Below are 14,420 nucleotides of genomic sequence, written 5' to 3' on the forward strand. Positions count from 1 at the left end.
TAGATATTGCAAGTTCAACTTCTTTCTTTTTCTTCTCAGATGCAATTCTCTTTTGGCATTCACTCAGAAATGTCATGCCTAGGTTTCTTGCAATAGTTGCATCTCTTTTCTTCTTCTTATCCGAAGCATCATGGGAGTGACTAGCATGTGAATGAGGGGCTTTACCAGCTGAAACCTTGCCTTTTTCTTTGTGTTTATGCTAGGCAGCAAAGGCTTGATCATTAGCCATAGAAGCATTACGGTTTGCACGGCTTTGTTCCTCCTGTAGTAAGACGGCAATTAGCTGGTCAAAGAAATAATGGTTGGCATTGCCACTTGCAACCAACCTCAATGTAGTAGCAAAGCCCTGTTTAGAATCAAGCAACCCATCAAGGGTATTAGAAACATGCTGAGAATCAGGCACCACCTCATCAATGTTAGCTTAGTGCCCTTTTAGATCCTTCATACTGGTAAGATAGGCATCCATATTACCACGCTCTTCAAGCTTTAAGTCTTGCGAAGATAGGTGACCCTCGCCTCATTCTGTGCCTGATATAAGCTTGCTTTGCTGTCTTGGAAGATCAAATACGAGGGATAATGACCCTTTTAACTAAAAGAGGAATCAAGGCATGTGCTTTGGCATCTCGACCATCCTAGTGAATCTGCTCTGGAATCAAGGAGAGGTGAAAAGGACAACAAATGGCACTGAGAGATGCCAAGAGAAGGCTGGAAGTGAGAGTTATAGCAAGAGAAAGTGTCCCCTGAGGAGGAGAACACTTCGAAACGAAAGGAGGGTGATCCAATGGAGGGAAACTTGTAGCGTGAGGCGTGAGGCAAAGGGAAGCCAAATGAGAAGGAATGGGCTCAAGGAGGGGCCTCCGGATTCACAGCAACAAGCTCCAAAAGTCTCCAAACACCGGCACGCAGCACAAGATAGTGTTGGAAAGGTCACCTCCCCATTTGTAAGCCCCCAAATGAGGAGAGTGTGGGGGAGGGAGACCTAGGGCAGGATGTGCCCAAAGAGAGATTACCTGGATGTGTGGATCTGGGACAGATTTGGGGTGTCCCAGGTAATAGGCACGATGACATCAGCAATGTACGGAACAGTACGGCGCTGCATACGTGGCTGGAGAGAGCCTGGCAGAGGGCAAAACCAGCAGGGAGAACAGGCGCTGACATGGTAGGGGATGGGGCAGCACATGGCAGCCCATATGGAGGGCTGGTTGGGCTGGGCAAAGCCAGCCAACCAGGCCCTATCTAGGGCTGGGCAAGGGCTCAGCCCCTGCATAGAATTGTGGGCCAGCAAGCCCTGGAAAAGAGAGCCCAGGAGGGCGATTTTGTGGGGCCAGTAAAGGGCCCTATTGGGGCTGGTTGGGCTGAGCCAACCAGGTCGGTTGGGCCAGCCAACCTGGTCTGTCCAGTCGGCCCAGATTGGGACAGACTGGTCGGTTTTCTCAGCAGGCCTTAGGGCCTATATAAGGAGAGGCTCTTGGCCTCATTCATTATCCAGCAAGTCAGCAAATATAGGAGCAGCAGAAGCCTGATCTTTGGGCCTACATCCAGGAGGCAAAGCAGGGCTAGAGTTGCTGCAGACTGAGCTCACTTGGGCCTGAAGCCTAGGCTGTCTACTAGGGCAGCAAGGTGCTGAGATCTTTGGACGGAAAGTCTACTACGCTCGAGGTGGAGCACGCGGGCTCGAGTCTAGAGATAGCCAGCAGATAGGAGAAGGACCTTGTGGTAAGATCAGAGGACCACACCATTGGTGGGACTCTGGATCTATCTCTCTTGTATTGTGTCCATAGTTTTGGATGGAAATATATATTTTGGTGGTTTCTCTATCTGGCCGGCTCATTGTCTATTGATGAGTCTGCACATCACATCTATTGAATGCACATAAGTAAAGAAGTTTGTGATTCCACACCCACACACACACTGTGTGAGCTCTTGGGCATTACTATAAGTCTTCCGCTACGTGTACCCTCTGTTGGGTCATTTCTAACAGACAGCAAGAAACACCTCCGAAAGGATGGCACGAACTTTGAGGCAGGTTTGGAAGGCAATGAATGCACCAGGACAGCTCGAAAAACGTCCGTACAGCGAGGCAAAGGGAAGCTAAACGAGAAGGAATGGGCTCAAGGAGAGGCCTCCGGATCATAGCAACAAGCTCCAAAAGTCTCCAAACACCGGCACTCAGCACAAGACAGCAAGAAACATCTCCAAAAAGATGGCACGAACTTTGAGGCAGGTTTGGAAGGCAATGAATGCACCGGAACAGCTTGAAAAACGTCTGTGCAAGTCGTATCAGCAATTAATGTGTCCGTATAGCTGCTGTCAAGTCTGTACCAAGAATTAATGCATCTGTACAGCGTTAGAAACCACAATAAATGCAGCCACAGCTGGTCCATATTGTCCGTACGGCTGTATGGAATCACACGTGTGAGGCGGCTGCAGTAGTAAATGCTCCGAAACAGGTCTTCCTTCACAGTAGGTGCTCCAAAATGCAATCTTCTTGTGCAAAAGGCAAACTTCCCATGACGGAAGTGCTTGGAGAGGCGACATATGATCTTGTGCATGAAGAAAACAAGGAGACCAGCAAATAATGAGGGCTCAAGAGGCTGCCAAACAACTTGAGAAAGCTGTCAATGGCTGAGGGGAGGGATCCCCAACCTGCTCTGATACCATTGTAGGCTAGGGCAAGCGATGGAAGCTCAAGAAATGAGGGAATGAAGACAAAAACGAGATGCTGTAATGCATTGCTGCAAAACTAAGTGAAAGTGCAAGAGAGAGACAATCTAACAAAACCCTAGGGCAAAGTGCCCTAATTGGACTAAGTGTCCTAAGTGGTGCATGTACTAACTGTACCAACTGACCTAATTGACTGTAACTAGGCCTACAAGGCACATATCAAGGAATGAGTGGCACCTATGGATAGCCCATAGAATGTCCTACAGAAAACAATAGTTGTGTCCATATGTGTGAATATCACAACTTTATAGTGCATTAATATGCTTCAGTATCCATGCTTTTGATTAAATCCTTGATACAGATGTAAGAATAGAGCATATTTGTTCTCATTGGAGGAACATTTATTCATGCTATGAAAACTTATATCAAGCCTCTTTTATGCCTCTATGTTATTGTATATCGATCTTATCTTTCTAGATGTGCTCGATTTCACCTTATCCTATTGGCTGAGTGAAGGGCTATAATTTTTTAGAAGCTCAAGGATCCTCTAGTAGAGCTCCGCCCTTTTGATGTTAATGAGTTTTTGACTATGTAGTGCCTAAAAGTTCTGGTGTCTTGAAGATGGCTCCGTGAATAAATGAAACTAGCAATTTTTACAAAGTTGGTCCTCCTAGATTAGAAAATGAGTACTCAATGTGAGGGAAAGAGAGAGGGAGTGGAACGATGGAGACAGAGAGAGGGAGACACAAGAAGTGTGGGTGTGTCATAACATTTTAAAGGGTGGCAATGTGCCTTTACCCCAACAACCTCCCACCTAAAGGCCAATGTGCCTAAAGGAGAGAAAAGAATAAAAATTACAGCAATATACAGTTACTGTATACAAGACCGTAAAATAAGAATGGTCTCATCCTAATCCCATGATGTGGCGACAATGTGCAAACCGCTCTGTAGGCAAGCTCTTAGTGAGCAAATCTGCAGGATTATCATCAGTATGCACCTTCACAAGCTCAAGCCGCTTGTCTTCCAGTACCTCCCTGATGAAATGGTATTTCACATCTATGTGCTTGGTCTTCTGATGAAAGACCGGATTCTTTGCCAACATGATAGCACTCTGACTATCACAATGCAAAACTGGCATATCTCCTGTAATGCCCAAATCTCCCACCAGCCGAGTAAGCCATATTGCTTCCTTGCAAGCCTCAGTGGCTGCAACATATTCAGCTTCAGTGGTTGACAGTGCAATGCATTTCTGCAACCGAGACACCCATGATATAGCACCTCCTGCAAAAGTGAAAATATAACCGGTAGTAGACTTCTGGTTATCTGCATTCCCAGCATAGTCTGAATCTGTAAAACCATGCACCAATGCATCCTGCCTACCATAGCATATGCACAAGTCTTTGGTACCCTTGAGATACCTCAAGACGCCTTTCACTGCTTCCCAGTGCCGCTTGCTTGGATTTGCCATATACCTGCTGATGACTCCCACCGCAAAAGCAATATCCGGACGAGTGGCAACCATGGCATACATCAAAGAACCAACTGCAGATGCATACGGAATTTTGGCCATCTCAGCCTTATCATCATCTGATCTGGGGCTGTCCTTACTGCTGAGTTTTAAATGAGGAGGCAACGGGGTACTAATAGACTTCCCCCCCTCCATTTTAAACCTCTGCAGTACTTTGTCAATGTACTCCTTCTGTGACAGAAACAAAAGTCCCTTGGACCTGTCACGAATAATCCGCATACCAAGAATATGGTTTGCATCACCCAAGTCTTTCATGTCAAAAGACTTATGCAGTTGCTTCTTCAAAGCACTAATCTCTTGCTGAGATTTGCTGGCAATCAGCATGTCATCCACATATAGAATGAGTAGCATCAAACTTCCATCCTTTGCCCGTTTGGTGTACAAGCAGTGATCGGTCTCACACCTATGATACCCTTGGGACTGCATGAAGGCATCAAACTTCTTGTACCATTCCCTTGGCGCCTGCTTGAGTCCATACAAGCTCCTCTTGAGCTTACACACAAGCTGCTCTTTCCCTTTAACAGCATATCCCTCTGGCTGACTCATGTAGATCTCATCGTGGAGATCTCCGTGAAGAAAAGCAGTCTTCACATCCATCTGACATAAATCCATGTCCTCATGAGCAACAAGAGCTAATATTTCTCTCAAAGTAGTCATCTTGACTACAGGGGAAAAGATCTCATCAAAGTCAATGCCCTTCTCCTGCTTAAATCCCTTGGCAACCAATCTGGCCTTATACCTAGGTAAAGCATTTGAATCCACTTTGACTTTGTAAACCCACTTGCATGGCAAAACCTTTCTGCCTGCAGGTAGCTGCACCAAGTCCCATGTATCATTTTGAAGTAGGGAGTCCATTTCTGATTGCATGGCTTTCTCCCACTTCCTTTTCTCTGTTCTTCCCATAGCTTCCTTGAAGCTGGAAGGCTCACCACAATCTGTCAGCATGATAAAATCAGCCACATTATTGGCTCCTGGAACAAACCTGTCAGGAGGCCGTTGTACATGGGTGCTCCTCCTAACAAAATGTTCCATATTAGGCTGCTGTCTAGCCTGTTCGTCATGCATGACGGGTGGCTGTACCACCATATTTGGCTGTTCTACAGCGCCATTTGCTGGCATATCCAGTGGTGCATCATTGGCAAAATTGTCTGGCTGATTTTCAGCCTGTATACCCTCTTGAACAGGGTTATTTACAGCAGCCTGCTGCTGCATATTAATGGGCATTCTTTGCTGTCCGACATCATCATAAACAACCCTCCTGTATTCCACAGGTTGCACGGGTTCTTTGTGTACACTATCCTCTTCAAAGATGACATCATTGCTGCGTATAATCTTCCGTTTAACAGGATCCCATAACCTGTACCCCATTTCACCTTCGTCACCGTAACCCATGAAGATGCATTTGAAAGACTTTGGCTCCAGTTTGGTGCGCAGTTCTTTGCGTACATGAGCAAGGCACTCGCAGCCAAACACACGTAAGTGCTTATATGAAGGTGGCTTGCCAGACCACACCTCCTCTGGCACTTTCAACTCCAAAGCCTTGTTCGGCGACCTGTTAATTAGGTGAACTGCTGTTTGCACGGCTTCTGCCCAAAAGCCATGGGGCAATGCAGCATAAGACAACATACATCGAACTTTCTCCTGAATAGTTCGATTCATCCACTCACTCACACCATTTTGAGATGCATTATGAGGGGCTGTGAGTTCCTGTTTAATGCCCTTAGCTTCGCATAACTGTACAAAAGCATGTGACACATACTCACCCCCATTATCGGATCTGAGGCATTTCAGCCTGCGTCCTGTCCGATTCTCAACCTGAGCGACAAACTTCTTGAAAGCATCTAAGGCATCGCTCTTATGCTTCAAGAAATAGACCCACACTTTGCGTGTGGCATCATCAATAAAAGTAATGAAATACTTTGCACCCCCTAGTGATAGCTGTGGCATCACACACAAATCAGTGTGCACTAGATCAAGCGGTGCTCTATTCCGGGGAGTTCTCCTCTTATGAGGAGTCATAGAATGCTTTCCAAAAATGCAATGATCACAAGTAGGCAAATCTGAAAATGAAAGAGACGGCAGATAACCCAAACGTGACAGTTCTTGCATTCCTTTAACGGACATGTGTCCCAACCGGCTATGCCACAATGAAACCTTTGGCAGCTCGGTTATGGCAACAACATGATTACCTTCACTGGAAACATAAAGAGGGTACAAGGTATCACTCTTATAACCCTCAGCCACTACAACCTAGCCATCAGTAATTACCCATTTGGAATCCCCAAATGTGGTGTGATAACCACTGTCATCCAACAAGCCAGTGCTAATCAGATTTTCCTTGATTTGCGGCACATGGCGAACACCATCAAGCATAAATATGCGTCCGTCAGGGAATACTATCTGTATACTGCTAATCCCTGCAATCTGACATGCATAGTTGTTCCCAAGGTGAACAACTCCATGAGTACCTGTGTAGGAAGTAAACCACTCCCTATGAGGCGTAACATGAAAAGAAGCACCTGAATCCAAGAGCCAGGTGTGCATGTCATGACCATCAACAACCAATGTATGTGCAATTACAGCAGAAGAACATAATACATCATGTCTGTCACTGTCACTGTCATCTGCTGCAACATTCACTGCATCCAAGTCATCTGCCTTGGCCTTGCCTTTGCCTTTGCTTCCACTGCTTGCATCCTTTGTCTCAGCCTTCTTGGCTTTCTGATCCCGTATAAACTTGAAGCACTTAGACTTCACATGTCGCTTCTTGCCACAGTAAAAGCATTCAATATCCTTTTTGCCACGGGAATGACTGCGGGATTTGGACTTGCCAGCAGATCTCTCCTTCTGCTGAGTTCTACCTCTTTCCTGTACCTGCAAAGCATTGGAAGACTTGCTGCCTGCATTATTCTTCCTGCTCATCTCCTCCATAAGGAGAGAGCTCTCCACATTAGCATACATAAGAGTGACATTTGAATTTGACAGAGTGGTCTTGAAAGTGTCCCAACTCTCAGGGAGGGTACACAACAAGAAAGTAGCCTTGAACTCCTCATCAAGGTTCAATCCCTGTGCAATAAGCTGTGTAAAGATGGCATTGAACTCACTCAAGTGTGAGGTCATAGTTGTACCTTCCTTCATGCGAAGGTCGACAAGCTTCTTCAACCAATAAACCTTACTGGCTGAACTCTTTTGGGCATACAACTCTTCTAGCCTCTGCCATAGGCCATAAGAGGTCTTCTTTTCTGCCTGAACATTGAACACAAGAGAATCAGTGAGAGTAAGCATGATAGCAGCCCTTGCGGACAAATCAAGCTCCTCCCACTCATCATCTGCCATCCCAGATGGCTTGACACCCTTCACCCTTATGGGCTTAGAAATCTTCTTTAGCAGAAGTACATTCAAACACTGTTCTGCCCATAATGCATAATTGTGTGCCCCTTCCAATTTCTTTATGTTCAGTATTGAAGATTCACTTCCCCCTGATGCCATATCAGATAAGGAAAGTGCCTGACTCCCTGTAAGTCAAAAAAAGACTAAATAAAATTCTGATTTCTCAGAAAACCTGCTCTATCAAGAGCCAGGAGCACTCACAATAGTGCTGTTTTTTACTGTAAAAAAATCTGCAGCAAAACAGAAAATTTTCCCTCCAGTCACTGTACCTTCTGACACACTGTACCGTGCTCAAAAAAGGCATAAAACAGTAACTACAGAATGCTGCAGCTGTTCCACAAGTGCTTTACAAGTGCATCATCATCTGACGAAACACAAAACACTGATGTCATGATCACTTCTCCCACCTCAGATGAGGTATTGCACTGATTTTATATGCATAAACCACCTGTCATACACTGTTTTGTCCACTGAAAAAAGGCTCCAAACACCTCAGCCTGTCACAAAACCTGCAACAAAGTATGGGACAAATCCCAAACAATCACCCTTCTGCCAAGAGGATAAAAGGCATCTGAAGTTCTCAAACAGTAACTCAAGTGCTCACAAGCAAAATCTGGGCAAAAGCCCCTTGATTTGACACTTGTACCAAGTGAAAAACACGTCAACACTGAGGTAGCATACAAAAAACAGCGCTCTCCTGGCACTTTCACCTGACAGTAATGCATAAACTGCCTGTGTGCACAGTGGCAACACAGATCCCAACGTACAAACACCGAAAAAGAAAATCTTTTGAGCACTGTCAACGATGGACAGTTAGGGACCGAGTAAACTCGATGCGCCCTGGCCAAGCGTGGCTCAACTGAGATTTTCAAAGTGTCGTACACAGAATGTGACCTGCAAGAAATGTCATTGAGTACACTGTGGAAACAAGGCCAATGTGGGCACCCTGGCTCCACACTGCCTCAAGGCATACACTGCATACACTTCCAGGCAAAAGCCCTTTGAAATTGTCACCCGTAAACTGAGATGTGCACTCAGCAAAAGCATAAAAGCCCTCTGCAAATTAAGGCATCTGACCTTCCCGAAACAAAAAATAACTGTGCAACCACCACACACTGTGGCACTAGTCACCTCAAGCACGAGGGACACGAGTGTACTTGCTGTACCTCAAACACAGTTTTAGAACTGAAAAAATTCCGGGAATGCAGAGCAGAGTGCTCTCTCTTTTCCTTCTTCCCCCAAAAAAAAAATCTGTGCCTGCTGTACCTTCTGTACCTGCGCAGGGTACCTGCTGTACCCTGTACCTGCGAGGGCACGGATCCCCAAAAAAAAAGTCGAAGGTCTTGCACGCGTCCTCGCCCGCTGATGGAGGTTGGCTGCCTGTGTGCAGCCGGTTGCTGCTGGTCACGCGATCGTACAGCCGGTACGGCTGGCTGTACTGGTCGCTCCGGTACGGCTGCTGTGCAGCCTGGTTGCGCACGGCCGGTGCTGCGCGCTGGCTGCGCCCGCCTGGTAGGCTGCGGCCGCTGGTAGGCGGGTAGCAGCTAGCAGCAGCTAGCTGCTGCTGCAACTGTGGCTGCGTGCGCGCCTGCTGCGCGTGGCGGGTCGCGCACCTGCTGCGCGTGGCGGCGCCCTGCTTGCTGCTGCCGCGCCCTGCTCGCACACCGCTGCCAGAGGGCACGAGGCCCGAGGGGAGAGGAAGGGGTAGAGGGAGGGGTAGACCGGAAAATAAGAGGGAGAGGAAGGCTTTGATACCACTTGTGAGGGAAAGAGAGAGGGAGTGGAACGATGGAGACAGAGAGAGGGAGACACAAGAAGTGTGGGTGTGTCAAATGTGTTGAGCCACACCACAAACTCATAGGTTTTATTAGGATTAGGGATTCACCCTATGACTGTCTTAAGACAGTCATAGGTGTCATAACATTTTAAAGGGTGGCAATGTGCCTTTACCCCAACACTCAAATCAGCATATGTACATGAGGGGATATGCAGATCTCTAAAAGGAAACACATAATCCAATCATCACCTAGAATTGAGGACTATATAGCTATTAGGGTCTACATAACATGGTTCAAGCATATTGAATCACCTTGTTTGACAGAGAAATGGCTTTGAAAATATGTTTTGTTTTTGTCTGGGAGAGTTTCTAAATGGAATGGATGTTGGTCGTCTCTTTTTTGCAGGTTAATGTGATCATGGAATATTCACGAAAGGTCACTGCAGCTGATGGACCAACACCCAATCCCAATCCAGCTGCAATGGATGCACGTGTCATGGATTTTGGTTCTGTCTTTTTGGTGTCTGCATCAAAGGGTGAAGCTCTGGATGCAGCTCCATCTTTACCTGTTCCTGGGCAGCCTGAAGGTATTAATGTTGCAGAAATGATCGTTGTGAGAGGACTTGCTACAGTAGTTAGGCACCGGGATTTCGAAGATCGATCTAGTTATTACGATGCTCTACTTGCTGCCGAGTCGAGAGCGATGAAAGGGAAAAAGGGAATACACTCAACCAAAGAGCCTCCTCCAATGCATATCAGTGACTTGTCTTTGCAAGTAAGTGCCTTTCACACGTTTATCCATCAAATACTAGAGGATGAAAAAACTAAAAAAGAACAAAGAAAAACGAAAAAAGAAAAAAGACTATCCGATTTGTGTTCACGATCTGATAATATTCATGGTTTGGCCGGTTGTGAGAAAACTGAACTCTATTTCATCCTATGCTTGCTGTATTGGAATAGCTCAGACTTTTTAATACCCAGATGTTCTCTACTGAAATTATCTATGAAGGCTAGAAAATATACTGCACCTAAGTGATGGTGTAGGCATGTCTCCACAAATATCCGAGTCTATGAGTTGGAGGACCCCTTTGTATTCAATGTGGATTCCTTGGGGAATGGTTGCCTTGTTTGCTTGCCCGTTGCCCATCATGGCAGAAGCGCAAATGTCTTTAGATGAATGGATTGCACCAAACTATCCACCAGACCATTTTTTTGCATGTCACAGAGCACGTCCATGTGCAAAAGCTGTTAAGATTGTCATCCTATAGAGAGTTACTTGATACTCCTTCCGCCTTAATTTTCTTATCAAGGATCCAAACTCTACCTTCATTCACCTTCATTCTGTTCTCTGTAATGGCATGAATGGAGAGGTTTCAATTCTTGTTTTGATTGTTCAGTGGAAGGATGCAGCTTTCTACTTTTAATAATGATGATAAAATATCACTGTGTTTCACGTAGCATTGGGCTGCAATTGACCCTCTGTCTGAATATAATAGTCTCTATTCTTAATCTTGCCAAATGTTTGAAAGATACAAACCTCCAGGTGCTGCAATTGAAAAGCCTGCAAGATGCTCCCTCAGGGTGCCCAAAGATGAAGACCTTGCTCCTTAGTTGTTTCTGCCTTGCTGTCTCCTTTGGCTGCTCCATGTGTAGGTCAAGGGGAAAGGATGCTAGGTCACTTTCTATTGTCCAACAGGTGGCTTATGTATGATCATCATACTATAGCCTACCTTGGATGACTTTTTGTTAATCAAATACATTAGAGCTTGGGGATCAACAAAAAACACGAAGGGGTTATCAAGCAAGTAGTGCCAAATTTTTCGAACATTGTATACCATACCAAGGGCCTCACGGTGGTGCTGTAGCTACACGCAGGGGGAGTGACCATATAATAGCTGGTGTAGTGGACTGGGTACACCGTTTGTATGTTGGGTAGGGCATCTTCCCATCTGTAAGCCCCCATACGAGGAGAGCATGGGGGGGCGTGAACCTAGGGTTTGAGAGACTGACACATGAGCAGCAGCATGGCTGCCATGTGGGCAAGAATCAAAGAGAGAGAGGTATCCCGGACAGATGGCGTAGCATGGTGGGAGGCTGGAGGCAGGTACACGGCCTGCATCATGGATGGCACATGGTGCAAGATGGTGGGAGAGCCTGCAAGGGGAGCCAGCAGCCAGGTCGGCCTGTTTGGAGGCTGGTAGGCTGGTCACAGCCAGCCTACCAGGCCTGGAGCAGGGGCAGACTATGGGGCTAGACCCCACAAGGTTAAAGGGCATATGGCCCTGGTTTATAGCCCCACAGGGAAGTGGGGAGGCAGGGCACAAGTCGGCCTGCATAGGGGCTGTGCCCCTGCCTTGAAGTGTGGGCCAAAGGCCCTGGAAAAGAGAGCCCCAAAGGGGGCATTTATAGCAGACCAGGGCAGGTCCTGGTCGGCCATAGGCAGCCTGCCTGGTCGGTTTTTGCAGCCCCTTGAGGGCCTTGTAGCCTATTCTGGAGGACCAAGAAGGCTGAGGAAGCTGCAGACCTAGCTCAAGGTGCTGCCCACCTAGGCTGATACATAGGCACTAAGGTGGAGAGGATCATTCTGGACAGAAAGTCTACAGACGCTCGAGGTGGAGCACGGGGGCTCGAGTCTAGAGATCCGGCAGTTAGGAGGAGGACCTTGTGGTAAGATCAAAGGACCACACCATTGGTGGGACTTTGGATCTATCTCTTTTGTATTGTGTCCATAGCTTTGGACGGAAATATAGGATATGGTGGTTTCTTTATCTGGCCGGTTCATTGTCTATTGATGAGTCTGCACATCTATGTGATGCACATTAAGTTAAGAAGTCTGTGATTCCACACCCCACACACGTTGTGTGAGCTCCTGGGTTATTCTATTAGTCTTTTGCTGTGCATACCCTTTGCTAGTCGATTTCTAACATGCTATCAGAGCCCAAGTAGGAGGCTCACATGTGTGGGAGCCTGAAGGCAGGGACCTTGATGAAGGATGACCTTGATTCAAAAGCTTTTGGGAATCGACTTCCACGACTGGAGGACAGTGCCCTTGCAAGGAGGATGACTCTGGTTCAGTCGGGTGCATACAGAGTTCTGATTTACGGAAGGTTGAGTTTGATCGACTTTGCTATGTGGTTTAGCAACAGATGTCGGTTTCAGAAGCCTCTTCAGCCTTTGCTCTCCTTTGTCCTCCCTCATATTTCTTTCTTTCACCATCCCTAACTTTGGAGAGTCTAGGAAACTGGATGGGACAAATTAGCCGATCTGGAAGGTGAAGATCCGGAGTCATTTAGTGGCTTGAAAGTTGTGGAAATTGACCACGGGAGTGGAGGCTAAGCTAGAGGATATGGTGGACAAACAGGGGAAGATACTCATGCCAATAGATGGAGAGGATCTCGAAGCTTGGGAAGACAGAGATGCCCATGGGTGGCATTGATCATAGGGACTACGGCAGACTCTGTGCTTTCTCACATCCAGATGGCCGACACGTTAGTAGAGGCGTGGACCATTCTAAAGGATCTGTATGAGTCAGACAACACATCCCGGATCTTGCTTCTTCAACATCAGCTCTACAACCTTGTATGGATTAGGGAGATTCGGTAACATGACCACTTGACGAAGGTTAAGGTGGTGAGGGATCAACTAGCATCAGTTGGTCAGAAGGTGGACTCGTGCCATTTGGCCTTGATGGTATTGAAGAGGCTACCTCGGAGTTTCAAAAACTTTGTTACAATTGTGACAGCAGGACAGAGGACCAAACCTCTGACTTTTGAGGTGTTGGGTCCATTATTGCTACAGGAAGAAGCTAGGGAGAAGCTCTACAACAACGACAAAGATGACAAGACATTGTTGGCAAAGGGAAGGGTAAGCGTAACGGTGGCAAGTCCAAGAAGGATGACTCAGATGACGAGGACACTTCAAAGAGGAAGCAGAAGAAGAAGTGCTTCTATTGTGACACGCTAGGTAATTTTGCGAAGGATTGCAGAAAGAAGAAGGTGGATCAAAAAAACAAGAGAAAGGAGTCTGACTCAGATTCGAAGCGTGACACAAAAGCCAAAGATAATGTGGTAATCGAAGAGCTGTCCATGTGTTATTGATGTTAGATATGCCGACCCAGAAACCACAGTGATGATGTTTGACATTGAGATGTGGGGCGACGAGGAGTTAGATGCCTTTGTGAAGGTGAAGGACAGCATGGAGTCCTTGGTATCTTCTAGGTGCGTGGCTCTTGATACTGACACAAAGGTGGATTCCATGGAGTGCTCTGGGGTTTCATGTTCAGATGGATGTTGTACTTCAGAAGGGGACAATTACACAGGCTATTGGTATGTGCCTAGATGAGGTGCATGGTTTGCTTTCAGAGCAAGCACATTGGCAGTACGACGATGTGGTATGTCATAGTAGCTAGTTCCTGCTATGCATGATGGAGTTTATGGTTTTCAACCTTGTGAGTGACTATCATGAGATTGAAATTGCACTATGTTGTGTTTTTAGAGGATGAGTTTGGGAATGTTCCTGGATTCATCTAGGTATGTACTTGATGTTCTAAATTTGAGCCTTTATAGCATGCTGTGGAGAGACTCTGCTCTTCATTTGTCTCAGGTAATGCGAGATTGGAAGGAATTGGCCTTCTTCGAAGGTAGAAGGGGAAGGGTGGGTGCTTCTTCAAATCTCGGACACAGATTGCTGGAAGGTGATGGACAAGGTGTACTGAAGCTAGAAGAGTACCTGCTTGAGAGGTCAGTGAGAGTTCATAGTCCAGGTTATCTGGAGATATTCATTTGTTGCGGATCTTGCCAAAGGAAGGACAGGTTGAAACAGACCCTCAGAGCATGGTGCTTGGAATGTGAGGGTGAGAGAGAGAGAGAGAAAGAGAGAGCACACCGACACACACAATAGACACAAGAGTGTGGGGATAAGAAGTATGTGTGTACCTCCCCTAGCACACAGTCAACCTTTTATATCAATGGATAAGGTTACAACACTAAGTACACAGTACTTAGTGTACTTAACAATAAAAGTACTAACTGTACTTAAGTGTACTAACTGTACTTGGGTGGC

At 46.5% G+C, this 14,420-nt stretch overlaps 1 protein-coding gene across 1 annotated transcript in view; it reads left to right on the forward strand.

Moving 5' to 3' along the window:
- Positions 1-14,420, forward strand: part of LOC147896132 (ribonuclease TUDOR 1-like) — a 42,045-nt gene that overhangs the window by 11,771 nt on the left and 15,854 nt on the right. Inside the window, exon 10 of the mRNA XM_087382180.1 lies at positions 9,766-10,134. Within this exon, the coding sequence (XP_087238306.1) occupies positions 9,766-10,134 (369 nt within the window). The remainder of the gene's footprint in view (positions 1-9,765; positions 10,135-14,420) is intronic.

This window comes from Dipteris shenzhenensis, chromosome 12 (assembly GCF_047967505.1).
Source record: "Dipteris shenzhenensis isolate YYH24624 ecotype China chromosome 12, Dip_SZ_1.0, whole genome shotgun sequence".
Lineage (NCBI taxonomy): Eukaryota > Viridiplantae > Streptophyta > Polypodiopsida > Gleicheniales > Dipteridaceae > Dipteris > Dipteris shenzhenensis.